The 21848-nt window shown below is 54.7% G+C and overlaps 1 protein-coding gene across 1 annotated transcript in view; it reads right to left on the bottom strand.

The window, feature by feature from the left end:
* Window positions 1-13292: 13292 nt before the first annotated feature.
* The window catches only part of CACNG2 (calcium voltage-gated channel auxiliary subunit gamma 2), a 51619-nt gene continuing 43063 nt past the window's right edge, over window positions 13293-21848 (bottom strand). The window contains exons 2-4 of the mRNA XM_075050882.1: window positions 18089-18172; window positions 14281-14421; window positions 13293-13828 (exon numbers count right to left, since the gene is read on the bottom strand). Coding sequence (XP_074906983.1) covers window positions 13293-13828; window positions 14281-14421; window positions 18089-18172 — 761 coding nt within the window. The remainder of the gene's footprint in view (window positions 13829-14280; window positions 14422-18088; window positions 18173-21848) is intronic.

Genomic DNA, 21848 nt, shown 5'->3' with positions numbered 1-21848 from the left:
AATATATATATATTTTTTTCCCTTTGGAAGAGCTTGAATTCAAATTACGTGGCCTAAAATCATGTATTGGAAGAATACTGATCCTCAGCTTAGTCAAATGATGGTTTCAACTATTAGCATGCAGTCCCCGTCTAGTTGTGCCAGGTTGCTCTACAGACATGAGATGGAGTTACTGTAAAGTCTGGCAGGTAGATTCCTGTTTTGACAGATAAAAATGGAGATGGAAGTCAAGAGATTTATGACTTTGATAGAGAACAGACTTACAGGGCTCTGGACAAGGCGTATATCAATAAAGCCATGTGTCAGGACAGGAAACACGACTTAATGCTGTGCCTCTTAATTTTCTCACACGCACACAGCCTCCTGAAATAAAAATATATTCCAAACTCTGCAATGGTTTTGTAGAAAAGCAGGCACTTTTCAGGTTGTAGTTGCATGATCATTCAACTGACTTTGTGTTTAGAGGTTGTTACAAAACACTTGTCTTACTCTGAGAGGTAAAGATGTGCAAAGAATGAGAATTGCAGTTGCCCTTGCTGTATTCGCAGTGTGGTATTCAAGGTTTTGCATTGTCCCTGATGATTTTCCTTGACCTGATGGAGGGGAGACCTGGGGCTGGAAGTTAGGATTCAGCCCTGCGGCCTCTCTAGGAGACCATGAACCAGCGATTTAATACAGCATGTGTCTCAGATCCCTGTCTCTGTAATTGGGATAGTATTTCTTCTCAGGGAGTGAGGGCAATATATCATTAAATCTCAGATGTTCACATGCCAGAGTGATTGAAATTTTCTCTACCCCTAAAAAGAGCAGGATCCAGTTTACACATCTCTTCAGCTAAAAGCTAACTCTTTAGAGAATTTTACTGGGTATCTTTTACCTAAGAAGAGTCTAGATCAATATTTTCCAGGCAGAGAGGTGTGCATTTTCTTCTTTATTTACCGCTTGTAATTCCTCCTTGAGAAAGAATCGAAGCCGCAGCAGTCTTTGCTTTGCCAAGACACCCTGCCATTAATCAGAAGTGGGATTATTAAAGCACTTTTCCCCGCTAGCGAAAAAAACCCACTTATAGAAATACAGTTTATAAAATACAATTTGTAACTGTCTCACCTAAACAGCCTTTTTGGAGACAAACACCATTAGTGCTGGAACTGCCTTGCTGGTTGCTGGCGGTGGCTCGGTGCGATCACAGCTCCAGGTGACCCCCACCTCGGCCTCCCGAGACAGGGCAATGGGCTGAACAGGCTCAGAGGGGCTGACTGCCTAGGAGATGGTGATAAAAAGACCAAGAAGTTCTGAAGAGAAAACTGGACTAAGGAATGAATGAAGAGAAGCAATGACAAATGGACCGATAAACCAAAATCCTGTCCTTTCCATGGCTTCCTCTTCACTCCCGAGCCTGCATGAGGTGTTTACAAGAGGATGTAACGCTGCTACTGTCTCCCAGAGATGTTGGACCATGTGCAGTTTGGGCTTAGCCCATCAAACTACCTTTTCTGGGGACAGAGTTGGGTATAGGAACGGGTCGGAGGAAAGAGTATGAGTAGGGAGTGCCTGGGGCGGGATAAATGCTCCCCTGGGCACGGACATAACCTTCCAGTTTCTTATCAAGGGGAAGAAAGGTTCTAAGAAAAAAATCCAGTCTTGAAGCAGGTGAGATTTGCTGCCACATTTAGGTCAAATTTACTACAAGAGGGGAGGGAGCAGGTCTCTCTCGCATTCTGCTTCGCGCCAGGCACCGCACCTCCCGTCTCCTGTGCCGTGCTGCGACTCTCGTCCCGTCTTGCTGGCCCCCGTACCGCTGCCGCAAACGGTTCGCCGCCCGGCCTCCAGCCTTCGTTAAAGGCACGTGAGTTATGTCGTTTCCCGGAAAAGTACTCAAAATACACTTGCTTGCAATCATTTGATCCTTGATCCATAATTTCAGTTCATCAGTTAATTAATCACTTAATCAGTTAATAAGGCTAATCACTCTTCCCTGGAAGATGCTCGTGAGAACAGCCAGGATAAATTGCTCACATCTGGTTTTCTGTTCTTGTCTTCCACTTCTCTGTTTTTGGGCTCTGTGCTGGTGTTAGCAAATCCATAAAAGAGGGTCTCATTCCAGTCCAAAGCCTTCACCACCATCAGCCTCCACCATGGTTTGGGGCTTGTTGGAGAGCTGTTGCTCTGTGAGCTGGCTCTGCGTTGAGCAGCAGCCTCCTCCTGCTGAGTGATGACAAGATGCAGCTCAGGCAGTGTTCCCAGAGGTTTGACAGGTTTAGATGAAGGAAAGCAAGTCCGAGTGCCCAACCCGTTAGGGACCTTTCCTTAGAAAATAGATCACCTCTGCCTTGACTGAAGATGCCTTGGAAAGCCTTAAAACGGGGGTTGCTTTCCAGCTTGGGTGACTGTACTTCCACTCAGAGAGGCAGCTGAGGATTGGAAGACTAATGTTCACATTAAAACACTATTTTCCAGCAGTTCCTTTTCTCACTCTTATAACAAATGGATCAAAAATAGCCAGCTGGGTTCGTTTTCCTCACTAAACAACAAACACACCGTATGCCTGTGCCAGATGCTTAGTCTCTGCTGCCCCGCGCTTCTTGACAAACCCAGAAACCAAGGGAAATAGTCTTCAGCCTTAATGCCTTCCTCTGGCGGAGACGCCTGACGTTTACACACCTCTTCAGGTCAGACTCTTCTTCTGAAGTCATCGTCATCGTCTTTAAAGCAGCAAAACTCACTGCTGGCTCCTGGGCTCTCATTGCAACCAACCTTGGCCATATATGAACTGGCTCCTGCCACAGGCTGGTGTTCACAGGCTGGGAAGCCCTCCGTCCTTCCCTGGCCTTCCTCTTCGCATCCCATCTTTCCCGTTGCACTTTCATCTGCCTTCTCGGTCTGCTGTTCTCCCAGGCCAGGTGCTTCGGTGCGACGCGTGGCCTCCTTTCCAGCACCTTCATCCCTCTCCTGGGTGTCCTGGAGGCTGAAATATAAACCTGCCCTCCTCGCGTGGCAGTTGCTCACTAGCTTTTTCAGGGAAGTGCTTGATTGGATTTTCAGGAACCCTGGAAAAACGACCATAAAGCAACTTTACTGTGCACGTGCTGCGAATCTGATTTTTAATTTGCTGCCTGTGCGATCTGGTGGGGGTGGGAGCAGGTGGCACCTGGCAGATTTGCTGCGTCTGTTCAGACCAGCCATGTCCATACAGTAAGGTCCACACAGGGAATGTGCTGAGCTTATTATTCTTGCTAGCAGATAGTGCTTTCTCTGTGAGGCTTTCTCCCTCTTCCTCCTCCTGCCATGCTGAGCTCTCCCCATGGCTGTTTGGCCAGAGTGTCTCGCCCTCGAGGATGGACAGAAACCTGGCAAGGGCAGGCTTCTCCTTCTTAAACCATGTTGCTTCTGTAGGCTGGGCTCAGAGCCTGGCCTTGTGTTGTCTGCTCCTTCCATGCTATCAGGAAAAGCCACAAATTTATGGCGCACCCGAAAATTATCTTTCTCTGAATCAGTGCTGTCTCTTGCCTGGCTTTGACCACTTTTACCACCAGTGTCAGATCTCTCCCAAGGCTTCTGTAGCTTTGACTGTCAGGGCCTGGACCACATGTATCGTCGAAGAGGCAGCGTGTATCACGCTCCGTCCTCATCCTCGGCTGCTGAACGCTGCCCTTTCCAGAGCTGTAGAAGGAGCCCGGGTCCCGCTGTCTCCTTGCAAACCATCAGCAAGATTGCCTCCTTTGATCTGCACTCAGCACTGGATTTTATCCCAGCAGCCAACAGGCTAATTCCACAAGTTTATTCTACAAAGCTCAATTAGAGCAGCTGGCGCCGGCAGCGTCCCTGCTGGCTCCGAGCCTGCGGAAGGAGAGGAAGGCTGGTGCAGTGGCTGGGGTATGAGCTTCGGCGTCCACAGGCTGAATTGCAAATTCCCCACTCTGCGGCTGTGTCCTCCAGGCCACCCCAGCAAGCCTCCCCAGTGGGAGCTCGGCACCTCCATGCTGCACAGGGAGGGACAACGTTTCCCTGCCTCACCGGAGGAGAAATACATTAGAGATGCAAGCTACCGCGGTGATGGGGAATTGTGTCAACAGAGGCAGAAGCAGCATCTGGGAAATGCTGCATAGATCCAGCCGGACCAACGGCGGGGAAGAGGACGAGCCCCGGGGTGATGGAGGGTGTGAGACACACCGTGCCTTCTCACCACTGAATTAGCGGTTTGCTTTTCAGCTGCGGGAGCCCCGCTCTGTGCCCTGCGGTTCTCCGGTGCCTGAGTTATATTCAGCGCTGCCCTGAAAAGGATCCTGGTGTGTGTGAGCAGAACCGCAGGCAACACGGGCTTTCTTTGCAAGGGCCCTTGCTCAGCACAGAAGCGCCCACGGTTATTTCCTTCAACATCATCAGTGTTACGATAACCTCTGTGAAAAATCAGAATCTTCTGGGGCTAAACATGCTCTGCAAATGCTCCTGCCTGCCTGGTCCTTCCTCTGGAAAGCTTACTGTTTTATGCCGGCCAGGCAAAGAGGTCTGAGCAGGACATCAGGGGGCAGAAAGAGAGTCCAGGAGATTTCTGCTAGGGAGCAGAGTCGAACCCTCTTTGCGCAAGACCTAGTTATCAAGGCAGTAAGGAGACGAATGCAGATGCTACCTATGTATAACATGCTGTTTCCCTCCCAGGGACTCTCAGGAAAGTCCCCACAAAAGAGAACAGTGGCAAGGGACATGCAGCAGCCCAGCGAGCCCGCGGTTGCCATTCTCTTCCCTGCCCCTCGGTAAGTCAGAGACAGGGCTGGCTGACACGCTTGGCCGGGGACAAATGTGCCTCTCGGGGTACAGGGAGTACGGAGCCTCGGGGCTATTTCTTCCTCTCCTCTTGAGCAGATTTCAGCACCATCTGCTCTCTTCTGTATTTGGAGGAGTCAGCCGGGCGCTTTTGTCCCTTCTGGCAAAGCCGTGCTGCGTATGTCCCCCATCGGGCGTCAGGCACCCCGAGGCAGCCGGGAAGGATGCACGCTCTCAGCCTTGCTCCAGAAAGCTCCCACTGCAGCAGCCCAAGGTCTTTCTTTCTCTCCTCTTTCCTGTCCGCAGCCTGTCCCTCTGGATCAGGCACTTCCCAAGGTCGCAGCTGACTCCCAAGGTCGGGTCCAGGCTTTGCTGTGGCCTCTGCAGGAGGGGATGGGAAGGGGCTGGGACTGGGAAGGGAAGGGACCTTCCCAGCACCGCTAACTCCCCAAAAGGGTCCACGAGCAGTGCCAAGCCCTCAGGGGAGAGCAGCAGGGGCAGGGGGAGATGTGGGGCAGCCGTGGGGCTCCCTGACCTGGGAACTGCTCCGTGGGATTGCTCTTTTCTCTGCATGCGTGAAGTAACTCCCTGCTAAACACTCCTGGATGATCCCTGGCCCGGCACCAGCCGGAGACAAGAGGAGCTGCAAAATTTTGGGGAGGAGAGGTGGGGAGGCTTGCTGATGGCTGGCAGGCAGCTTGCTGGTACATGCTGCCTCGAACTTCACGGCCACACCAAGCTCAGGGTAAGAGCTTTGTTGTTTGCCCTCCCGTCCTAAAGTCATACCTGCCCATGGACTGGCTGGAGCCTGTCCCGGGTGGGAGCGAGCTGAACCCCCACGTCCAGGTGAATTATATCGTTCTGTCCCCTCTGAGCTTCCCTGCTGGATGAAAAGTGGGAATGAGGGGAAGCAGGTAGTGAGGAGCCCCGGAAGCCTGGAAATGGTCCCCGGCCACCCCTGTGCACCAGTGGGACACTGGGCAAGGGTCCCACTGCTGCATCTCCTGTGGGAGCTGTGTGGATGCTCCAGCTCCTGCACAGTGCAGCTTTGAGACTCCGCTGCTGTGCCGAGCTCGTCCCACGGGATGGCACTGCCTGCTCAGGAACGGGCAGCCAGGCCGGCGCTCCTGGCAGGCATAAATTCAGCAAATTAAACGGTGGTGGCAGATTCTGATTGACAGGTCCCTAGAGAGCAAAGTCCCTTGTTTTCTCCATCCCCGAGGGGATCATGAGCAGCAGGAGGAGCAGCAGCAGAGAAAACCCTTTCCCAAGCCCAGCGCTTTGCCCTTGCAGATCTGTTTCTGGGACTCAGCCCATATCCGTATATCTTGACCCCTTTGCTAAAGCTGCCGGTGCCGGGCCAGCCAGCTCCTTCACTGCGGACTTTCCGCAATGTCAAGAGCCGACCGCTGCGGAGGATGCCGAGGCTGCCTTGTCCGAGCCCTCGTTGCACACACGAGCCGCTGCACCCTCATCGCTCCGTGCCCAGGGTGCAAGGCCCGGGGGTTTCAATAAAGGGCAAGCGAAATGAGGCCAGCAGGGTTTGGCGTCATTCGCACGTTACTCCTCTCTGCGGCGTAAAACTGGCACAAATGACAACGCTCTGCCAGAATGGTTCACATCTGCGTTGGCTCTGCCGGAGCCAGGTCAAAGCTGGGATTTGCAGCCTGGGAAGACGAGGGATGAGCGAGCACCCTGCCGCCAGTCTCCTGGCTCTGCTGCTGTGCCCATGGGAAGCAGCATGGCCCATCGGAGTCCTGGCTTCTCTGGCAGGGTCCTTACTGCAGCTCCATGCTCGGCAGGTCCTCGGCACCCCTTTACCAGCCCGTGGTTTTTGGCTTTAGGATGGAGTATCCACCATGGACACTGGGACATCACAGATATCTGCCCTACCCTTGTGGGCACAGATCCCCAGGAAAAGGTCTTTTTAGGACCTGTCCCATGTCCCGGAGACAAGTCCCTGTCCTCTCTCCCAGGCTGGAGGGGAGTTTCTCCTCTCCATGGGGCATTTTGGCTGCACGGTTGCTCTGGAGCTCTGCGGAGCCACCAAAATGTGGTGTGGGTGTGCTCGGTTTGGTCAGGACTTCTTGTAAATGCCCTGCCTGTGTGAGGAGCAGCATACTGGGCAGCAGCCCCCGCGGAGTCCAGCTCCATGCTTTAGCTTAGCGAGAGGGATGACTTGTTCTCCACTCCTGGAGGGAAAACTCAGGCTGGTGGCATTTAATTCATATCCCCTTAATCTGTAGAGGTCCTTGGCTACTCCTAAAATTTACCCTCCCTCTGCCTCCCTTCCCTACCAAAACGGTTGCCTCTTCTTTCTGTCTCTCCAGGGGGTGTCCAGAAGGGCCTGGGGAGAGGAGGGGAGAAGCCCCCAGCAGCTGGAAGGCACCCGGGGAGGGAATGCTTAGTCGTCTGGAGCCACCTCTACTCTTGGACAGACCTCCAGGACTTTCAGCTGGCCTGTCCTTTGCCAGTTTTGCTCACCTACTGGCTTTCGTTAGGTTGACTGTACCTCCTCACAGACCCCCTTTCTCCATCAGCTCTCCTTCTCGAGCCACTCTCCATCCTTGGCCTCGGTGCTTGGCTTTTGAAAGGTGAGATACGTGGCTGTCTTCCTCCCCCGTGTCATTCCTCACACGCAAGCAAGACAGTAGACTTCTGTGTCTGATGCTTGGCCTCTCTCTGTAGTCATTTGGCACTAAAAATTATCTGCAGAGAAAAGTACTGGGCTCCATACCTGGGTCTTAATTTCCTCCCTCACCAAACCATTATTACTAATTATGGCTCCTAGGTGTTTAAACCATCTGAATGATGCTGTTAAATGCCCGGCGTTAATTTAATAGCCAAGTATCTGGGTTTCCCCACATGAGGAGCTCTCAGAGCATCTCCCACAGAAGCAAAACCCAGCCAGCCCTGGCTGTGGTCCATACGAGAGAGGCAGCAGTGGAACGGTGAGCACACGTTAACGACAGACCCCCCAGCGCCAGGAGCCGGGCATTACTCAGCAGGAATCGCTCCCTCGCCCCATACCGTCCCCCAAAGGGACCCCCCTCTTCAGCCACGCTGCCTCCACAGCTATGGAAGACCTGGCACCGCTGCCAGCGCTGGCCGGCATTGCTTGGGCAGAGTGTGCTCTCTTGAGCTTGGATCCTTCGCCAGAGCCATCCTAGGGGATCGCTCTCCCTGGCAGATGCCCTGCCTGCCTTCCACCCATCCCCAGCCAGCAGTTGAGAGTGTGTCCTCAGATTTGGAGGTGGGGGGGGGCTGTCAGAAATCAGCCCCATGAAGGGTTGGGTGCTGCTTTCATGAAAGCAAGGAATGACCGTTTTCCCCCAGAGAGGTCCCGGGGCTGGGGTGCGACGGGGACCTGGCTGAAGGCATCAGACCAGGCTTTGCCTGCTGCATCTCTGCTCCTGCTGCATCTCTGCTCCTGCTGCATCTCTGCTCCTGCTGCATCTCTGCTCCTGCTGCACTGCAAAGGGCCTGCTGGTTCTCCTCCTCCGCTGCTGGGACTTGGGACTGGGGCAGGGGGACTTTTCCAACCCAAATATTTTAACTGACCTCTCTGTCCCAAGTCTCCAGCATCCTCAGGACCTCAGTGGCTCAGTGCTGTGGAGGAGAAGACCCTGGTGCCTTGCTCACCCCTGGTATACCCAGGGCCTGCCAGAGCACAGAGCCAGCACTGGGAGAGGCAAGCAAGTGGCACGGGGAGCACTGAGACCCAGGAGGGGCACGGGGAAACATTTTAGGGTCTTGCACCCGCCCAAGCGTTAATGTGCCCCGGGAGACAGGGGGAATGTGGGCTCCCGCCCACGCACAAGCCCTTTGCTTTCAATGCCGCCCCTTTAAGACATCACTTAATATGACAGATTAATTAGTTAATGTTTGTAAAGTGCTTTGAACATGAAAAGTGCTGTATAAGTGCTGAGTATTAGTATTAATTATTATGGCATGGAGGCTGGCCCCATCTGAGCAGCATTCCCCACGGCTAATTTCAGGCCAGTGCCATTTCGCCGCCTCTCCCCCTCTGTTGCCCCATCCTGTAAAAGCCAGAGGGAGAAAGGGAGAAGCAGAGAGGGAAAAGTAAGACCATCTGCATCCTGCAAGGAAGAAGCCCCTCATGGAGTCGTGTAGGGGGGGCTGAGCCATGTACCCCCTCTGCTCCGGGCAGGGCATTGTGTGGGAACTGGAGCTGCATCTCCCCAGTGCCCCACTGGCATGGGGGGGGACACGAGGGAGCACCCTCTTGCCCCCAGCTCTGCAGGGGGGCCAGGGTTGGAAATATCATCGGGAGGATGGAGAAGATGTGTGTGTGGGGGGTTTCTCCAGCTCATCCCACCCATGCCTAGGTGGGGGCAGCCAGCACTGGTGGCAGCTTCAGGCAAAGGGGACGAGGAGGGGGTGAGAAGGTTTTTGGGGTCTCTGAGCTAGACGAGGCGGGGAGGCGGCTGCGTCCTAGACGCGCACGTGGCAGGGTCGGGAGCTCCCCGGCGTCCCCCGGAGCCGGCGCCTGGCCCGCTTTGCTGCCTCTCCCCTCCTCGCGCCCTCCTTCTTGGCAAGGCTGCTGCTCCCGGGAAGGGTCCCTGGAGGGGGAGCAGAAATGGGGCGGCGGGTGCCCCCAATTACCCGGGTGGTGAAGCTTCTCGCCAGCTGGTCCGTGAAACGGGTGTGCTGGCAGGCATTGGGGGGGTGGGTGTGAGGTGCTACCGGGGTCCCAAAGGAGAGGGGTGAGCTGGAGAGGGGCTGGGCTGGAGGAGGGGTTGGTCTGGGAGGGTCAGAGTGGGGACCCACTGGTGCCGGCCGTGGGATCCCACGAGGTGCATCGGACAGCGGGGAGGACCGTGGTGCCGTGATCACGCTGCGACCCATGGGTGTCTGCCGGGACATCTGGAGCCGGGTGTGCCTTCACCCCATTGCCCCCCTGCCGCTGACAAATTAACCCCCCTGGTCCCACCTGCTCGTTCAGCTCGTGGTCTCGCTGGCCCATCATGGGTCAGACCCTGGCCGCACTTCGGATGGGCTTTGTCACTCAGGTGTCTGCCCTTCCCTGTCACCCCTCTAATCCGGTGGCGATGGGGTCTGCTGGGAATCCTGGTCCGTTCCAGAAAGCCACGGAGGGTCCCACAGCAAACGGGCGCCCAGCAGAGAGCGAGGGGACCTTGGCACGACGCCGAGCATTTCCACCAGGCAGCCACTGCCAACCCAGCTACTGAGGAAAATTGCCAGAAATCCCGTGAGTGGCTGAACAAAACCCCAAAGCGACATTAAGCCCACGTTCTTTTTTCTTTTTTGAGACCTCAAGCCTGTGGGAATTCTGAGCTTGCCAGCGGTTCTTGGCTTGCCGCCACGAGAGCCGCTGTTTTTGGGTGGGAGTTGGGGCATCATCCCTCGTGGTACCACCACCGTGGGAGGAACGGGACAAGAGGAGTGACGCTGGGGGCTAAACGGGGGCTGGAGCAGATGTTTTGGAGGGCAGCAGGGAAAGCCCACACGTGTGACTTGGGTTTACCCGCACTTACTTCAAAAAACAATTGTGGCAAAGCCCTCTCCTCTTGCCTTATCTTCCTGCTTGTACCTCGAAGACCGGCTTGTGAAGAGCGGTTGAAGCAAGACCGTCCACTGAGTCGCCAAAGAGGACAAAACTGTCCACAACAGTTGATTCTCTTGCTGGGTTTCCAGGTTCTCCTCCGGCACAGCGGAACAATAAATCCCCCCCCCAATAAATCCACATAAACGAGGACCAAGTTATAAAAAAAAAAATCTTTATTTCATGTACCAGGATTTTTTTTTTTTTGTCATTTTCTCTTTTTAAAATTTTTTTTCTTTTTAACAGTCTGAAAAAAACCACGAAATAAAGAAAATGGAGGTTGGTTTCTCGTACTGGTTTGAGCTGGACATGAGCGACACCCTCGGAAAAAAAAAAAAAAAATTTCCCCGCCAGCCCTCACCTCCCGCACGCGCTCTCCCCCTTTCCCACCTGGCCCCGGGGGGGGCACGCTCGGCCCTGTGAATGCTCCCCGGCTCCGCGCGGCGTCGGACGGGCGAGGGCGGCTGGGGATGGAAACCCCAACGCCGCTCTCCCTTGACGCCAGGGGTCCGGGAAACCAGCTTTAACTTATTCCTTGGGGGGGGTGGTGGGCATCGGAAAGTGGGGGGGTGGTTCCCTGTGAATCTTTTTTAAAGGGCTGGAGGGGTCACGGGAGGGGATTTCAGCGACGCGGGGGTCTGGACACCCAGCCGAGCTGCTCGCATCCTCCTCTTGCCTTGTGATGCTGTTTTTTGGGGGTGACCCCCCCTCCCATGGCTGCCCCCCCCCCCCCCCCGCCCTGTATCTGGGGAGGGGGTTAAAGCAGCGGCAGCGGGGGGGTTGCAGGGAGGATCAGGCTGCTTTTAAGAAGAAAACCCGCTGGGATGCGAAGCGGGGGACTGCGCAGCTCCTAAAACTGGAGCAGCGGGAACGGGGACGGAAAAAAACCCAAAACAACCAGTCGAAAAGTGGGTCTGAGCTGCCCAAGGGCTCGGCGGCCCCATCCTGCAAACCCTCGGCCTCGCGCCTGCCCCCGGGGCGCTGCTGCTTTTGGGGAGCAGCCCCAAAAGGAGCCCTTGTCCTTGCCGCAGCTCATGGGGGTGTCACAGAGGGGTCCCCCCCCTCCACGCTCCCCTGCCGCCGTCTCCCCTCCAGCTTGTATCCGCGGCGGCCATCGCAGGGGGAGCTGGATTAAAAGCGGTTCCTGGCACCCCTGGTACCCCATTTCCCCCCCCCCAAGCATGGCAGGGAGGGAGGGGGGCTGCAGCCAGGCCAGGGGTCCCGGCGTGGGACCCCGGCGAGGTGGGGGACGAGGATAAAACCCAGCGGACATGGAGATGCCCGACGGCTTCGCGCCTCTCCCTGGCATGGCCGCCGCGACTTGTGGGGGGGGTCTCAGGCCCGGAGCGGGGGTCTCCCCAGGATGGAGGACGGAGGGGGTTCGTGTGTCGAGGCCAAGCGGCCGGCGGCCGGCTTTGGGTTGCGGGGGGGGGCTTGGCCGTGGCCAGGGTGGGCGAGGAGCCATTTTGTGGGGCAGCAGGGTGGGCCTCGCCATACCCCGACATGGCCGCAGCCCCGCTGGCGGGACCTAAGGGGGATTGCGGGCAAATTTGGGGGGCCGGGGGGGGGGGCACGCGACTGCCCTGGGGAGCCTCCGGAGCATTCACAGGAGAGCGTGTCTGCACGAGCGCCGCCCTCCCCGCCATCGGCGCGCTGCCCTCGGCTTTGGCCTCCCGCGTCCCCCCCGCTTCCCACCGCAGCAGCAGCATCCCGAAGGGATGGGACCCCCCCGTTCCCCTCCGTCAGCCCCCCACCCTCTGCCTGAGCCTCCCACCCCGCTCCCCGCTGTCTTTTCTCTTTTTTTTTTTTTTTTTTCACAGTTTAAAGCTGGAGAAAACAAAAATGAAAAGAAAAAAATACTATCTGTTTTTCTTGCAAGTAAATCCACTTATTATATTTACATTTATTTATAGCTGTTGTTTTATTAAAAAAATTGCCACTTTTTTTTTAAGAAACCTTTTTTTGTCCTTTTTTTTTTGTCTCTGTGTGTGTGTGTATCTTTATTTACTGTGTCTGCTTTTTGTACTGTCACCGTTAACCCCAAGGTCCCCAGGGCCGGGGAAGTGGGGACCCCCCCCCCGGGGACACTGCAGAGGGGTGACTCAGCATCGGCTCCTGGAATCCCTAGGGACAGGAGTCACTCTTAACCCCTACGGACCCGTGGGGGACGAGCGGATCCCCACGGATCCCGGGGGAACGGAGCGGGTTGCGGTTGACCCCGGCACCGCAGGATCCTCCGTAACTGGCCCAAGGACACCAAGTCGCTGCCACCTGAACCCCCATCCCCTGTTGCCTGAGGAGCCCATGCTGGGTTAAAGGTAAGTGGGAAACAAACCGTAAAATTAAATAATAAAACCCCCCAAAATCCAAAGAGCTGCCTCCTCCTCTTCCTTCTCCTCCTCCTCCTCCTCCCACTTGATTTATTGTCGTTTGTTATTTCTTGGTTCCCTTTTATTTTTTTTTAAGTCTGTTTTTATTAAATGTTAAAATAATGGTACATGGGAAATCATGCATTTTCTTTTAAATTTATTTCTATTTTTTAAATCTCTTTCTCTCGGTTTTAAAGTTTTTCTTTTTTTTCCTTTTTTCTTTTTCTTTTTTTTTTAAACAATTTTTTCACTGTCGTCTCTTTCCTCGCGTTTCCTTTTCATTTGTTTGTTTGTATTTTTTTTGTTCGCTCGCTTGTTTGTCTGCTTATCTGCTTGTTCGTTGGTTGTTTTTTTTGTTGGTTTTTTTTTGTTGGTTTTTGTTGTTTTTTTGTGGATTTTTTTTTTTTTTTTTTTTTTTTTGCGTTGGGAAGGTTCCCACCCCCCCCAAGGGGCGCTTCCACCTCCTCCTTCCCACCCCCCTCCTGCCCCCTGCTCCCTTCCACCCTCCCCACCCCGCAGCCCACCCCATCTCCTCCTGCCCGCTCCTGCCCCATTTTCAGCTCCTGGCGACGGCTTCATACCGGGGTGGTCCGGCGGTTGGCTGTGTTGGTGTGGATAGAGTCCTTGTTCTCTTTCTGGATACAGTTGTGAACCTGGAGGAAACTGTTATCCCTGTCGGAGTTGTAGGTGGCGGTGGGGGTGGTGGTTGCCTTCAGCGGGTCCCTGGTCAGGGTGTACATCGAGATCTCTGTTGATGGGAGGGTGTTGAACCCTTTGATCCCGACGGGAGAGGCATCCCTGGAGTGTGAAGGCTCGGTGGAGCGGGAGCTGGAGCGGCTGCGTCTCTGATAGCGGTACCGATAGCTGGGGATGCGGGTGATGGCGGAGGACTGGAGGTAGTCCGTGGCACGAGCGTTGGCGCGCAGCTGTTTGTGCCGGTCTATGAACATGTGGACGGCCAGCACTCCCACCATCTCAGCTATAATGAAGGACAGGGCCCCAAAGTAGAAGGACCAGCCGTAGGAGTAGCTGTTCTTCTTGGAGTCACTCTTGGAGGGGTCTCCAGCGTTGGCTGATATGTATACGATGATGCCAATTATATTACTCAGACCTGCCAGCCGGCCGGCGGAGGAGAGAGAGGGAGACGTCAGGAGGGTCACCCGTGGCAGCGGCGGGGGCCGTGGGGTTGAGCCCCTGCCCCCAGGAGTTAGGGACGGGACGTCCCCCAGCCACCCATCCCCTCCCGGGGGGCAGCTTTCCTTGGGGAAACGGGGCAAGACCCTCCTCGTGTGCCTGCTGCATCCCTGGACTGCGCTCCTGGCTGGTCCCTGGATGTAGGGAAACCCTCTCCCTCCAGCAGCTCCCAAGCAGCAGGCAGGGTGGAGAGGCATCCTTGGGAGGCTGCTTTCACCCCAATTAAGGCTCATCCAGGCTGGGAAACCCACGCGCTCCTGCCTAGGCAGCAGGATGCTCCTGCTGGATGCTCCAGCTGGGCAGGCTCCCCCCACACCCCCCCACCCCGGAGCCCATCTCCGGGGCGTCAGGCCCTCTGCATCCCTTTACCTGCAGACACGAAGAAGATGCCGGCACTAAGGATGATGTTGTGTCGGGTTTTGTAGAACTCGCTGGCTGCAATGCAGAGTCCACCCATGAAAAGCAGAATCACGCTCAGGATCGGGAAAATACTAGAGGCTCTAACAGCCCCTGCGGAGGAGAGAGGGAGAGGGGCAGAAAGAACAGCGCAGGTGTGAGAGAGAGGAAAAAAGGGCACGGAAAAGGTGCCGGGGCGAGGGGACGGGGGGACGCGAGCACGTTTCGTGGGTGGGGGTGAAGGGCAGAAATGGAGGGCAACGTGTGGGGAGGGAGTAATTCGAGGAGGGATAAAGGTGTTGGGGGACGGAGGGAAGGAGAGAGAAACAAAGCGTGTCAGAAAAAGAGAGAGCGGTCCGAAGCAACTGCGTCCTGGCCACTGCTGCTGGTGGGGGCTGTGGGGCTGGTGGCTGAGCTGGGAGCCTGCCCGTGCTGCCTGTCCCCCCTCACGCTGTCTTTTCCTCTGCTTTTGGGGGGACTATGGGCTGGAGGGGGAGCCCCAGCACCATCCCGTCTCTCCTCCTGCGAGGTGCTGCTGCTCAAGCCTGCTCTTCAAAGAGCAGCAACCCAAATGCTTCCCGTGGAGCTGCTCAATCTCGAATCCTCCCGAAAGGGCATGAGCATCTCAAGGAGAGAATTTATTTTTTAATTTTTTTTTTTAGGGCTGGGAAGGAGCTCCTGGTGCTGTGCACTGCTCTGGGGCTGCAGCGAGGACTGAGAAGCGAAAGTCCCAGCCCTGCGTGCAGAATCGGGGGCTTATCCTAGTGATTAAACGTCTGGGCTCCTTCCAGAGGACAGTGATGGGTTCGGATGTGCCAGCTCCCACACACGCACACTCTCCATCGGTCGATACGGGAAGAGCTCAGCCAGCAGAGGGCAAGGGTATAGATGCACGTATATGCTCATACGCACGTGCAAAACATACCCCAAAGCTTCTGGGGCGACTCTCTCGTATTCACGCAGCAAAAGGCCAGGACTGTGTAAACGTACACCCGCGCACGCACACACTGCTCGTGGGCTGTTCAGTGGGTACCAACAATCTGCCTGAATTCATGTTGCCAATATTCACGTTTTTTAACTAGGAAGGCCTTCCCTCCTCCCTTCCCAAGAGAAAGTAAGCTGTTAAAGTGTGAAATGAAGCCTTGCTTGATAAAGAAAGGTATCAGATGGGCTGGTGCAATTCTGCTTGTGGAGCAAAGACCTGGAAGGGGGGGATGAAAGCTAATCCCTCCTCGCCTGTAAGAATGAACCCTACTGAAGCAAGCGCAGGACTTTTTCCTACGCAGGCAGAGACCCTGTCGGCATCAGGATCCTACCAGGCACAAGCAATCGGCTCTTTGAGGGGGGCCCTAGCCCACTGCCTGTGCGTGGGGAGTGCAAAAGGCAGGGCGAAACCTCTCTTGCTTGCTTTCCAGTTCTGCCTGGCTGTGTTTCAGGGAAGAGGATAGTGATAATAACCATCTTAATAGCTTCTGGAAAGCAAGGTGGGATTTGACAATGGGAAGCTTGAATGGCAGAAAGCAAACATCAAGCAGACATCCGCTGTTCAGAGGGTTTCTAGAGTGATGGTCGGTCAGTCCCACAGCCTGGCCCTGAGCACATCAGTTTTATCTGGGTCTTAATTCTGAAATTCATATCTGTTGGGAGAACACAAAGTTGCTGGCTGACATGGGGAGCTGCGGGCATTATGTGATGGGGAGGACAGCAGCCTCCCTCAGCCCCTGCTTTCTGTCCCTCAGGAGGACCACGCCAGCAAGAGAGGGGAAGAATTTCATCCAGCCTTCTGGGTCTGGAGCCTTTGGTCTAAAGGGAAGGGGACTCATGATGGTGTTCGGATGCTCCCTCATATCATCTCTCTACTCTCTAGCTCAAGTGTCTTCTAGCAAAGAAATGCAGGGATGCTTCTGCTTCCTCTCTGACAACAGGCATTTGATTTCAAAAAGCCTAAGGCACCTTATGTGGATGGCTGGCAGAAATAAAGTCTAAGCCCTTCTAGCCAGGCCATGGACACTGCCCCACGATCGTCCTGGTCCCTGAATGTGGGAATCGCCTAGTCTGATACTAATAAACAACTTCCTAGCTGTTCTTGCCAGTACCCATGCAGAGTGCCCAGGGACTCTGGTTTGGCAGAAGTCCTGGGAAGAAGCTGTTCAGTGGGGTCCCTCTCCAGTTAGGTCTAAGCCAGCAGAAATCCCACTTCCCTCAGAAGTGACCCAAATAGTCCTTTACTGACTTGCCAAATCCCTCTTTGAGCCTCGTTCTTTCTTAAAAAGGGCGCTACCCTGGGGACACCATCAGGTCCTGACGTTGGGCCAGTCGTCGTCTTCAGATCTTGTTCCCTCTGAGGGAACAGACCCATCCTTCTTGAGATGTTCGCCCCCTTCCTCCAACTCTTCTTTCTGAAGTGCAGCTGATGCTGCAGGCAGCTTCCTCGCTCCCAAACGACTCTGCAAGAGCTGGTTTGCCCTCAGAGGCAGCCTCCACAGTCGCTGTGCCAAACTGGATCAAACCCCAGTCTTCAACTCTGCTGTTCAGGGGCCACGCAGCGATTAAGAGACCAATGCTGCAGAAAGGCATCTGAAAGAAGCAATCTCCCTGGGTTATTTACAATTTACAGTGGATGAAGAACTGTTTGAGAAACCGAGAGGAAGCAGCATAAGATCTGCCTCTTTTCACATACAAATGAGCCTCACAGAGCCTAAATTATCTCTCTCATCCCTGCTGCAGGGCTGGGTCTCTACATCTGGCTTGGAGCATGCCCAGATGACAAGGAGCTATTCTGAAAGACTCCCGGCCTTTGGAGACCTCTGATGCTTAACCTTGGGAGGTCAAAAGCTCTTATCTCAGATTTCTGAAAGGAGAAGATCTCATGATGCCAAAACGCGTTGGGCTTGTGGAGGGAGGGCAGGATAGCGAGGTGGGGACCTAAGAGGAGGAGTGATCCCTGTTCAGCTGTGCCAAAGGAAGAGCAAGCTCCTGCTTCTGGGGCAGGTGGAAATGCTGACTTGCGGTCAGGGAGGGCAACACATGATGTGGATCTGTCCTGCTGGCCAGGCTGCCTTGCCTGTCCCCATGTGCAAAGCCGTGCAAGCTTTACCTGCACGTCCCAGGCTGGACTCGGAGCTTAGGTTAGGTTTCTTTACGGAGACGCCATGTACCTGGGGTACAGCACCTCCCCAAGGGGCTCTGGGTGAGCATCAGGTCTTTTCTTCAAAGGGCTCTGACTGTCCTTATTCCCACTTCCCATTCCCATCACTAAAATCACTAAAACCAGCAAAGATTAGGTCTGCAGCCTCTGTAGGCAAGTGGTGTTTGGGGAAAGGTGAAGACAGAAATAGGTGCTCCTCGAAGACTATCCGGCTAATGTCTTAAATCTGATGCAACTGGAGTATCAGATAAAGAAATATAAACTTCCTCTGCTTTAGGAGGACACGCACACTCACACACACTCACACTGCCCCAGCCAGCGCAGTCCTGACCTTGTGCCCACTCAGCAGCTCTCTGATGGATTTGAAGCCTCTGGATTTATACCCTAATTAATTGCCGTTAATAAACAATGCCACTGGTTGTTACTATGAGTTCACACCTTGCACTCTCTCATGGGCAGGGCCCATGGAGGTGAGAGTGGAGCCATTTTTGGGGGTGGCGAGGCTCTGGGGTCACCTCCTCTGGCCCGCTGAGCCTCACAGGTCCCAGCATCTCCACCACCCTACCTGCAGAAAGCAAAAGGCACCCGACGCTAGCACCTACAAGCCATTGCAAGAAGAGCCTGCGGACTTACGGAGGAAATATTCTGCTGTATCGGCTTCATAATCTGCATCCTCAGGGAAGTGATCGATTTGCTTACACAGACCTTTAAAATTCCCTAGGGAACAAGAGAAAAAAAAGAACAAATGAGAACACCAAAACCTGCCTCGCAGAAACAGCTGCCCTCTGCATCGCCCTTTGTGCCCGCCCTGCCTTCCTCCCAGGCAGCACGCCCGCTCCTGGATGGATGCCCATTAAATGCCCACGTACTCCCCTCGCACTCTCGCACACGTATCTCCCTCTTATTTGCAGAGGAACGTGGGATTCGCCACCTGGATCCAGCCTGATGCCCACCTAACCCAGCACCCCTCGCTCGACGGTGGAGAGCACCAGAGGCTTTGGCCGGCCGGCACGATTCCTGCTGCAGACGGACAGGAGAGCACTGCCCGCTTCGGAGGAGGTGGGATGGGAAGAGGAGCCGGAGACTGGGTCACGCTGCGAAGCAAGAGGATTGGGGTCCCTTCCCTCAGCATTGGCCGGCGTAAATGTGGGTGTTTGTGTTTCACCTGGCGTGGCCTTGGTGGATCCCGGCAGTGCTGTGTACGGCGGGGTGATCAGGTTTGGGTGGAAAAGCATTTGTTTCTCTCAGCTGTGAGTTTGCTGCCTATTCGTTTCATGGGCAGGATACATCCCATTGTTCTGCTGCGGTACAAGAAGAACAAAAGCTCTTAATCTACTTTCTCTGTATGACTGCTCGGTTTTGCATACCTTTATCAGGCCTCCTCTTGTGTCCTCTGACAGACTAAGGCTACAAGAAGCTTGGTGCAAGCGTGCGTATGCAGCTCAGCAGCAAAACACCCTTTGCACTGGGGGAGAAAAATCTTCCACCGTAAGTGAGGGAAGCTGGGCTGCTCACCCTCAGTTTTGCCCGGCTGGTTTGTGTACAGGGCCTTCTGCTAGCTTTAGTCATGGGGCACCCTTTTTCACACACCCCATGACCAGCAAAGCTATCCCAGCAGGAGGCCAGTGACATCTTCTCAGTCTTTTGTCATCTGGGATGTCTACCAGGCTCTTATTTTTGTCATTCATGTCTCTCTCCTCTTGAAATTAGAAATACCACTCCAGAGAGGTAATCTTCAAGCCACATCATCTTCATGACCACTGGTTGACTAGTATCTCAAAGGATCAGGTTGTTCATGCTTGTACAGGGGTGACCATATGGCAGGCAATTCCATTATACCTCCTGGAGTTCCCCCAAACTTTTTCTTCCACCTTCCCTTATGTTTCCTTCTGGACTCTTGCGCTGGCTGTCCATTAGCACAGAACTGATGGACATAATCTGTCCGTAAAGAGGGAATGCAGTGTCCGCATGACGTGCATGGGTAGGCATGGTGATCCCATGGGCCCCCTCACCAGAGGTCAGCCACCAAAGTGGCTCATGCTGACTGATCCATCAGCAGAAGCGTTTGGGGCCCGAGTCTGGAGAGTGACAAATGCTGTGGCAACCCGGGAAAGCCACCTGCCACCCTGGCCCTACCACTGGACCAACTGGGCGCGCAGGGTGAGGGGACAATGAAGCCACCACACTTGTGGTTGTTGCCTCTGGGAAGGGTTGCTTGTGAGGAACCCAGAGCTCTTCCAGGCCAACCCTACCCAGGCTGAGACCTGCAGGGACCATGTCAAGTCCCTAAGTCATGTCTTGGAAGGTTTATTCCAGATGAATTCCAATGATCTTTCAGGTATTTGGGAATAGCTGGAAGAAGGACCAAGCTCAAAGGATTCCCTCTGAGTTTCTTCTCGGGGCCAAGCCTTGCTGGATCAAGGTTTGGGATGCTTTGGGAGGCAGTGCTGAGCGAAAAGCTGTAGAAGGCAGGTAGGTGGGTTCCTCTAGGTCAGCCCCCAAGCTCAGCTCCTTCTGCATCCAGTGGGCTCATGTCTGATGCTTCTGAGATACCTATCACCGTTAACTGCTAGTTCAAAGAGCTTCCATGAAGAAGCTAGAGACAGCAGAGAGGAGTGTGTGTGTGTATGTAAGAGGTAAGCAATAGGAGAAGAAAGCAGGAACAAAGCCTCTCCGTGTACCTCTGAAGTGTTATTCCCACACTGAAACTGTGGTTTAGGAAAGGAGGTTATTAATCACCCATCCCCAATCCAATTACCTCGTTCAAGAAGCCTCTGCTTCTCAGCCATGGCTCTTCTGGAAGGAAAGCCTCATAGCCAAGCAAATTCCCTTGCCACAGTCCCACCCTGCTACTTGCCCACTTAAATACCTGTGAGGAAGGCAGATACAGCATGAAGGGGCTCCTTTCCCTTGCTTGTCCCTGACTGCCTGTGGCCATCTGCCCGCGGCAGACGAGCAGCTCATCACCCTGGTCCTTTGGCTGCGGTCACTGCTGTACAGTTGTGCTGGTTTTGGCTGGGATAGAGTTAATTTTCTTCATAGTAGCTAGTATGCGTCTATGTGTTGGATTTGTGCTGGAAACAGTGCTGATAAGAGGGATGTTTTCGTTCCTGCTGAGCAGTGCTTACACAGAGCCAAGGGCTTTTCTAGTTCTCAGCCCACCCCACCAGCGAGCAGGCTGGGGCGGCACAAGGAGTCGGGAGGGGACACAGCCGGGACAGCTGACCCCAACTGACCCAAGGGAGATTCCAGACCACAGGATGTCATGCCCAGCATATAAAGCTGGGGGAAGGAAAAGGAAGGGAGTATGTTCGGAGTGACGGTGTTTGTCTTCCCAAGTCACCATTACGCGTGATGGAGCCCTGCTTTCCTGGAGATGGCCAAACACCTGCCTGCCCATGGGAAATGGGGAATGAATTCCTTGTTTTGCTTTGCTTGCGTGCGTGGCTTTTGCTTTACCTATTAAACTGTCTTTATGTCAGCCCACGAGTTTTCTCACTTTTACTCTTCCGATTCTCTCCCTCATCCCACTGGCGGGAAGTGAGCGAGCGGCTCCGTGGGGCTGAGTTGCCGGTTGGGGTTAAACCATGACAACAGTGCATGTGAACGCTGCTGCTCTCCAGCCTCACATTTCAGCTCCTTGCCCAGCAGATCCTGAACGCTGAGTGCCTCCTGCCCGTACACGCTGGGGGAGCTGGCAGAGCCTGCCTGTACCCCCCAGGTGAGGCTGCCGGAGCGCAGCCAGAGCCCCCCAGTTGGAATCAGCCAGGGAGGGAAGAGGGACTGCAACTGGAACCCCCCTCACTCTGTGCCATCCTTTCTTTCCCTGCTTCCTCTCTTCTCCCTCTCCCCTGCTTCGTTTCTTGCTGTATTTCAGCCTGATTAATTCCTATGTGAAGAATCAAGCTGCTTGGGAAAGATGCTGCATCTTGTCCAGGGTGTCTGTTACATGGACTTGCGTGGGAAAGCTAGTTAGAGGTTCAGCCACTTAGGCAGGGTGAGGGGACATGCAGGCTCTTTGCAAATCTGTTCCTGGTGCCGAGTCTCCAAAAGGCATTGATCTGGCTCAGCAGGACGCTTGGCCATTGGGGTGTCCAGCCTTGGCTTGCTTAAAATGCTGTGGTATTGAGGAGCTGCCCTTCACCGCAGGCTGATACGCTGCGCCAGGCTGATCATCCTCCCTGGCTCAACCCCGCTCGGCGTTCCTGAGAGCAGGGTGGGCAGCGTTGGTCCCACCGTAGCCCCTGCTTTGCCTGTGCTGAGCACAGACCGCCGTGACGCTGGATGCCGACTATTCGTCTTGTGCTACCGCACCCTCTCCTCCAATGCCTCCTAGCTCCTCTGGGCAACAGATGGGGAAAGGATGCAGAATTTAGGTCATTAACGCGCTAAC

Source organism: Buteo buteo, chromosome 19 (assembly GCF_964188355.1).
Source record: "Buteo buteo chromosome 19, bButBut1.hap1.1, whole genome shotgun sequence".
NCBI lineage: Eukaryota > Metazoa > Chordata > Aves > Accipitriformes > Accipitridae > Buteo > Buteo buteo.
The sequence above is the reverse complement of the archived record's forward strand: the minus strand, read 5'-3'. Positions and strand labels throughout refer to the sequence as shown.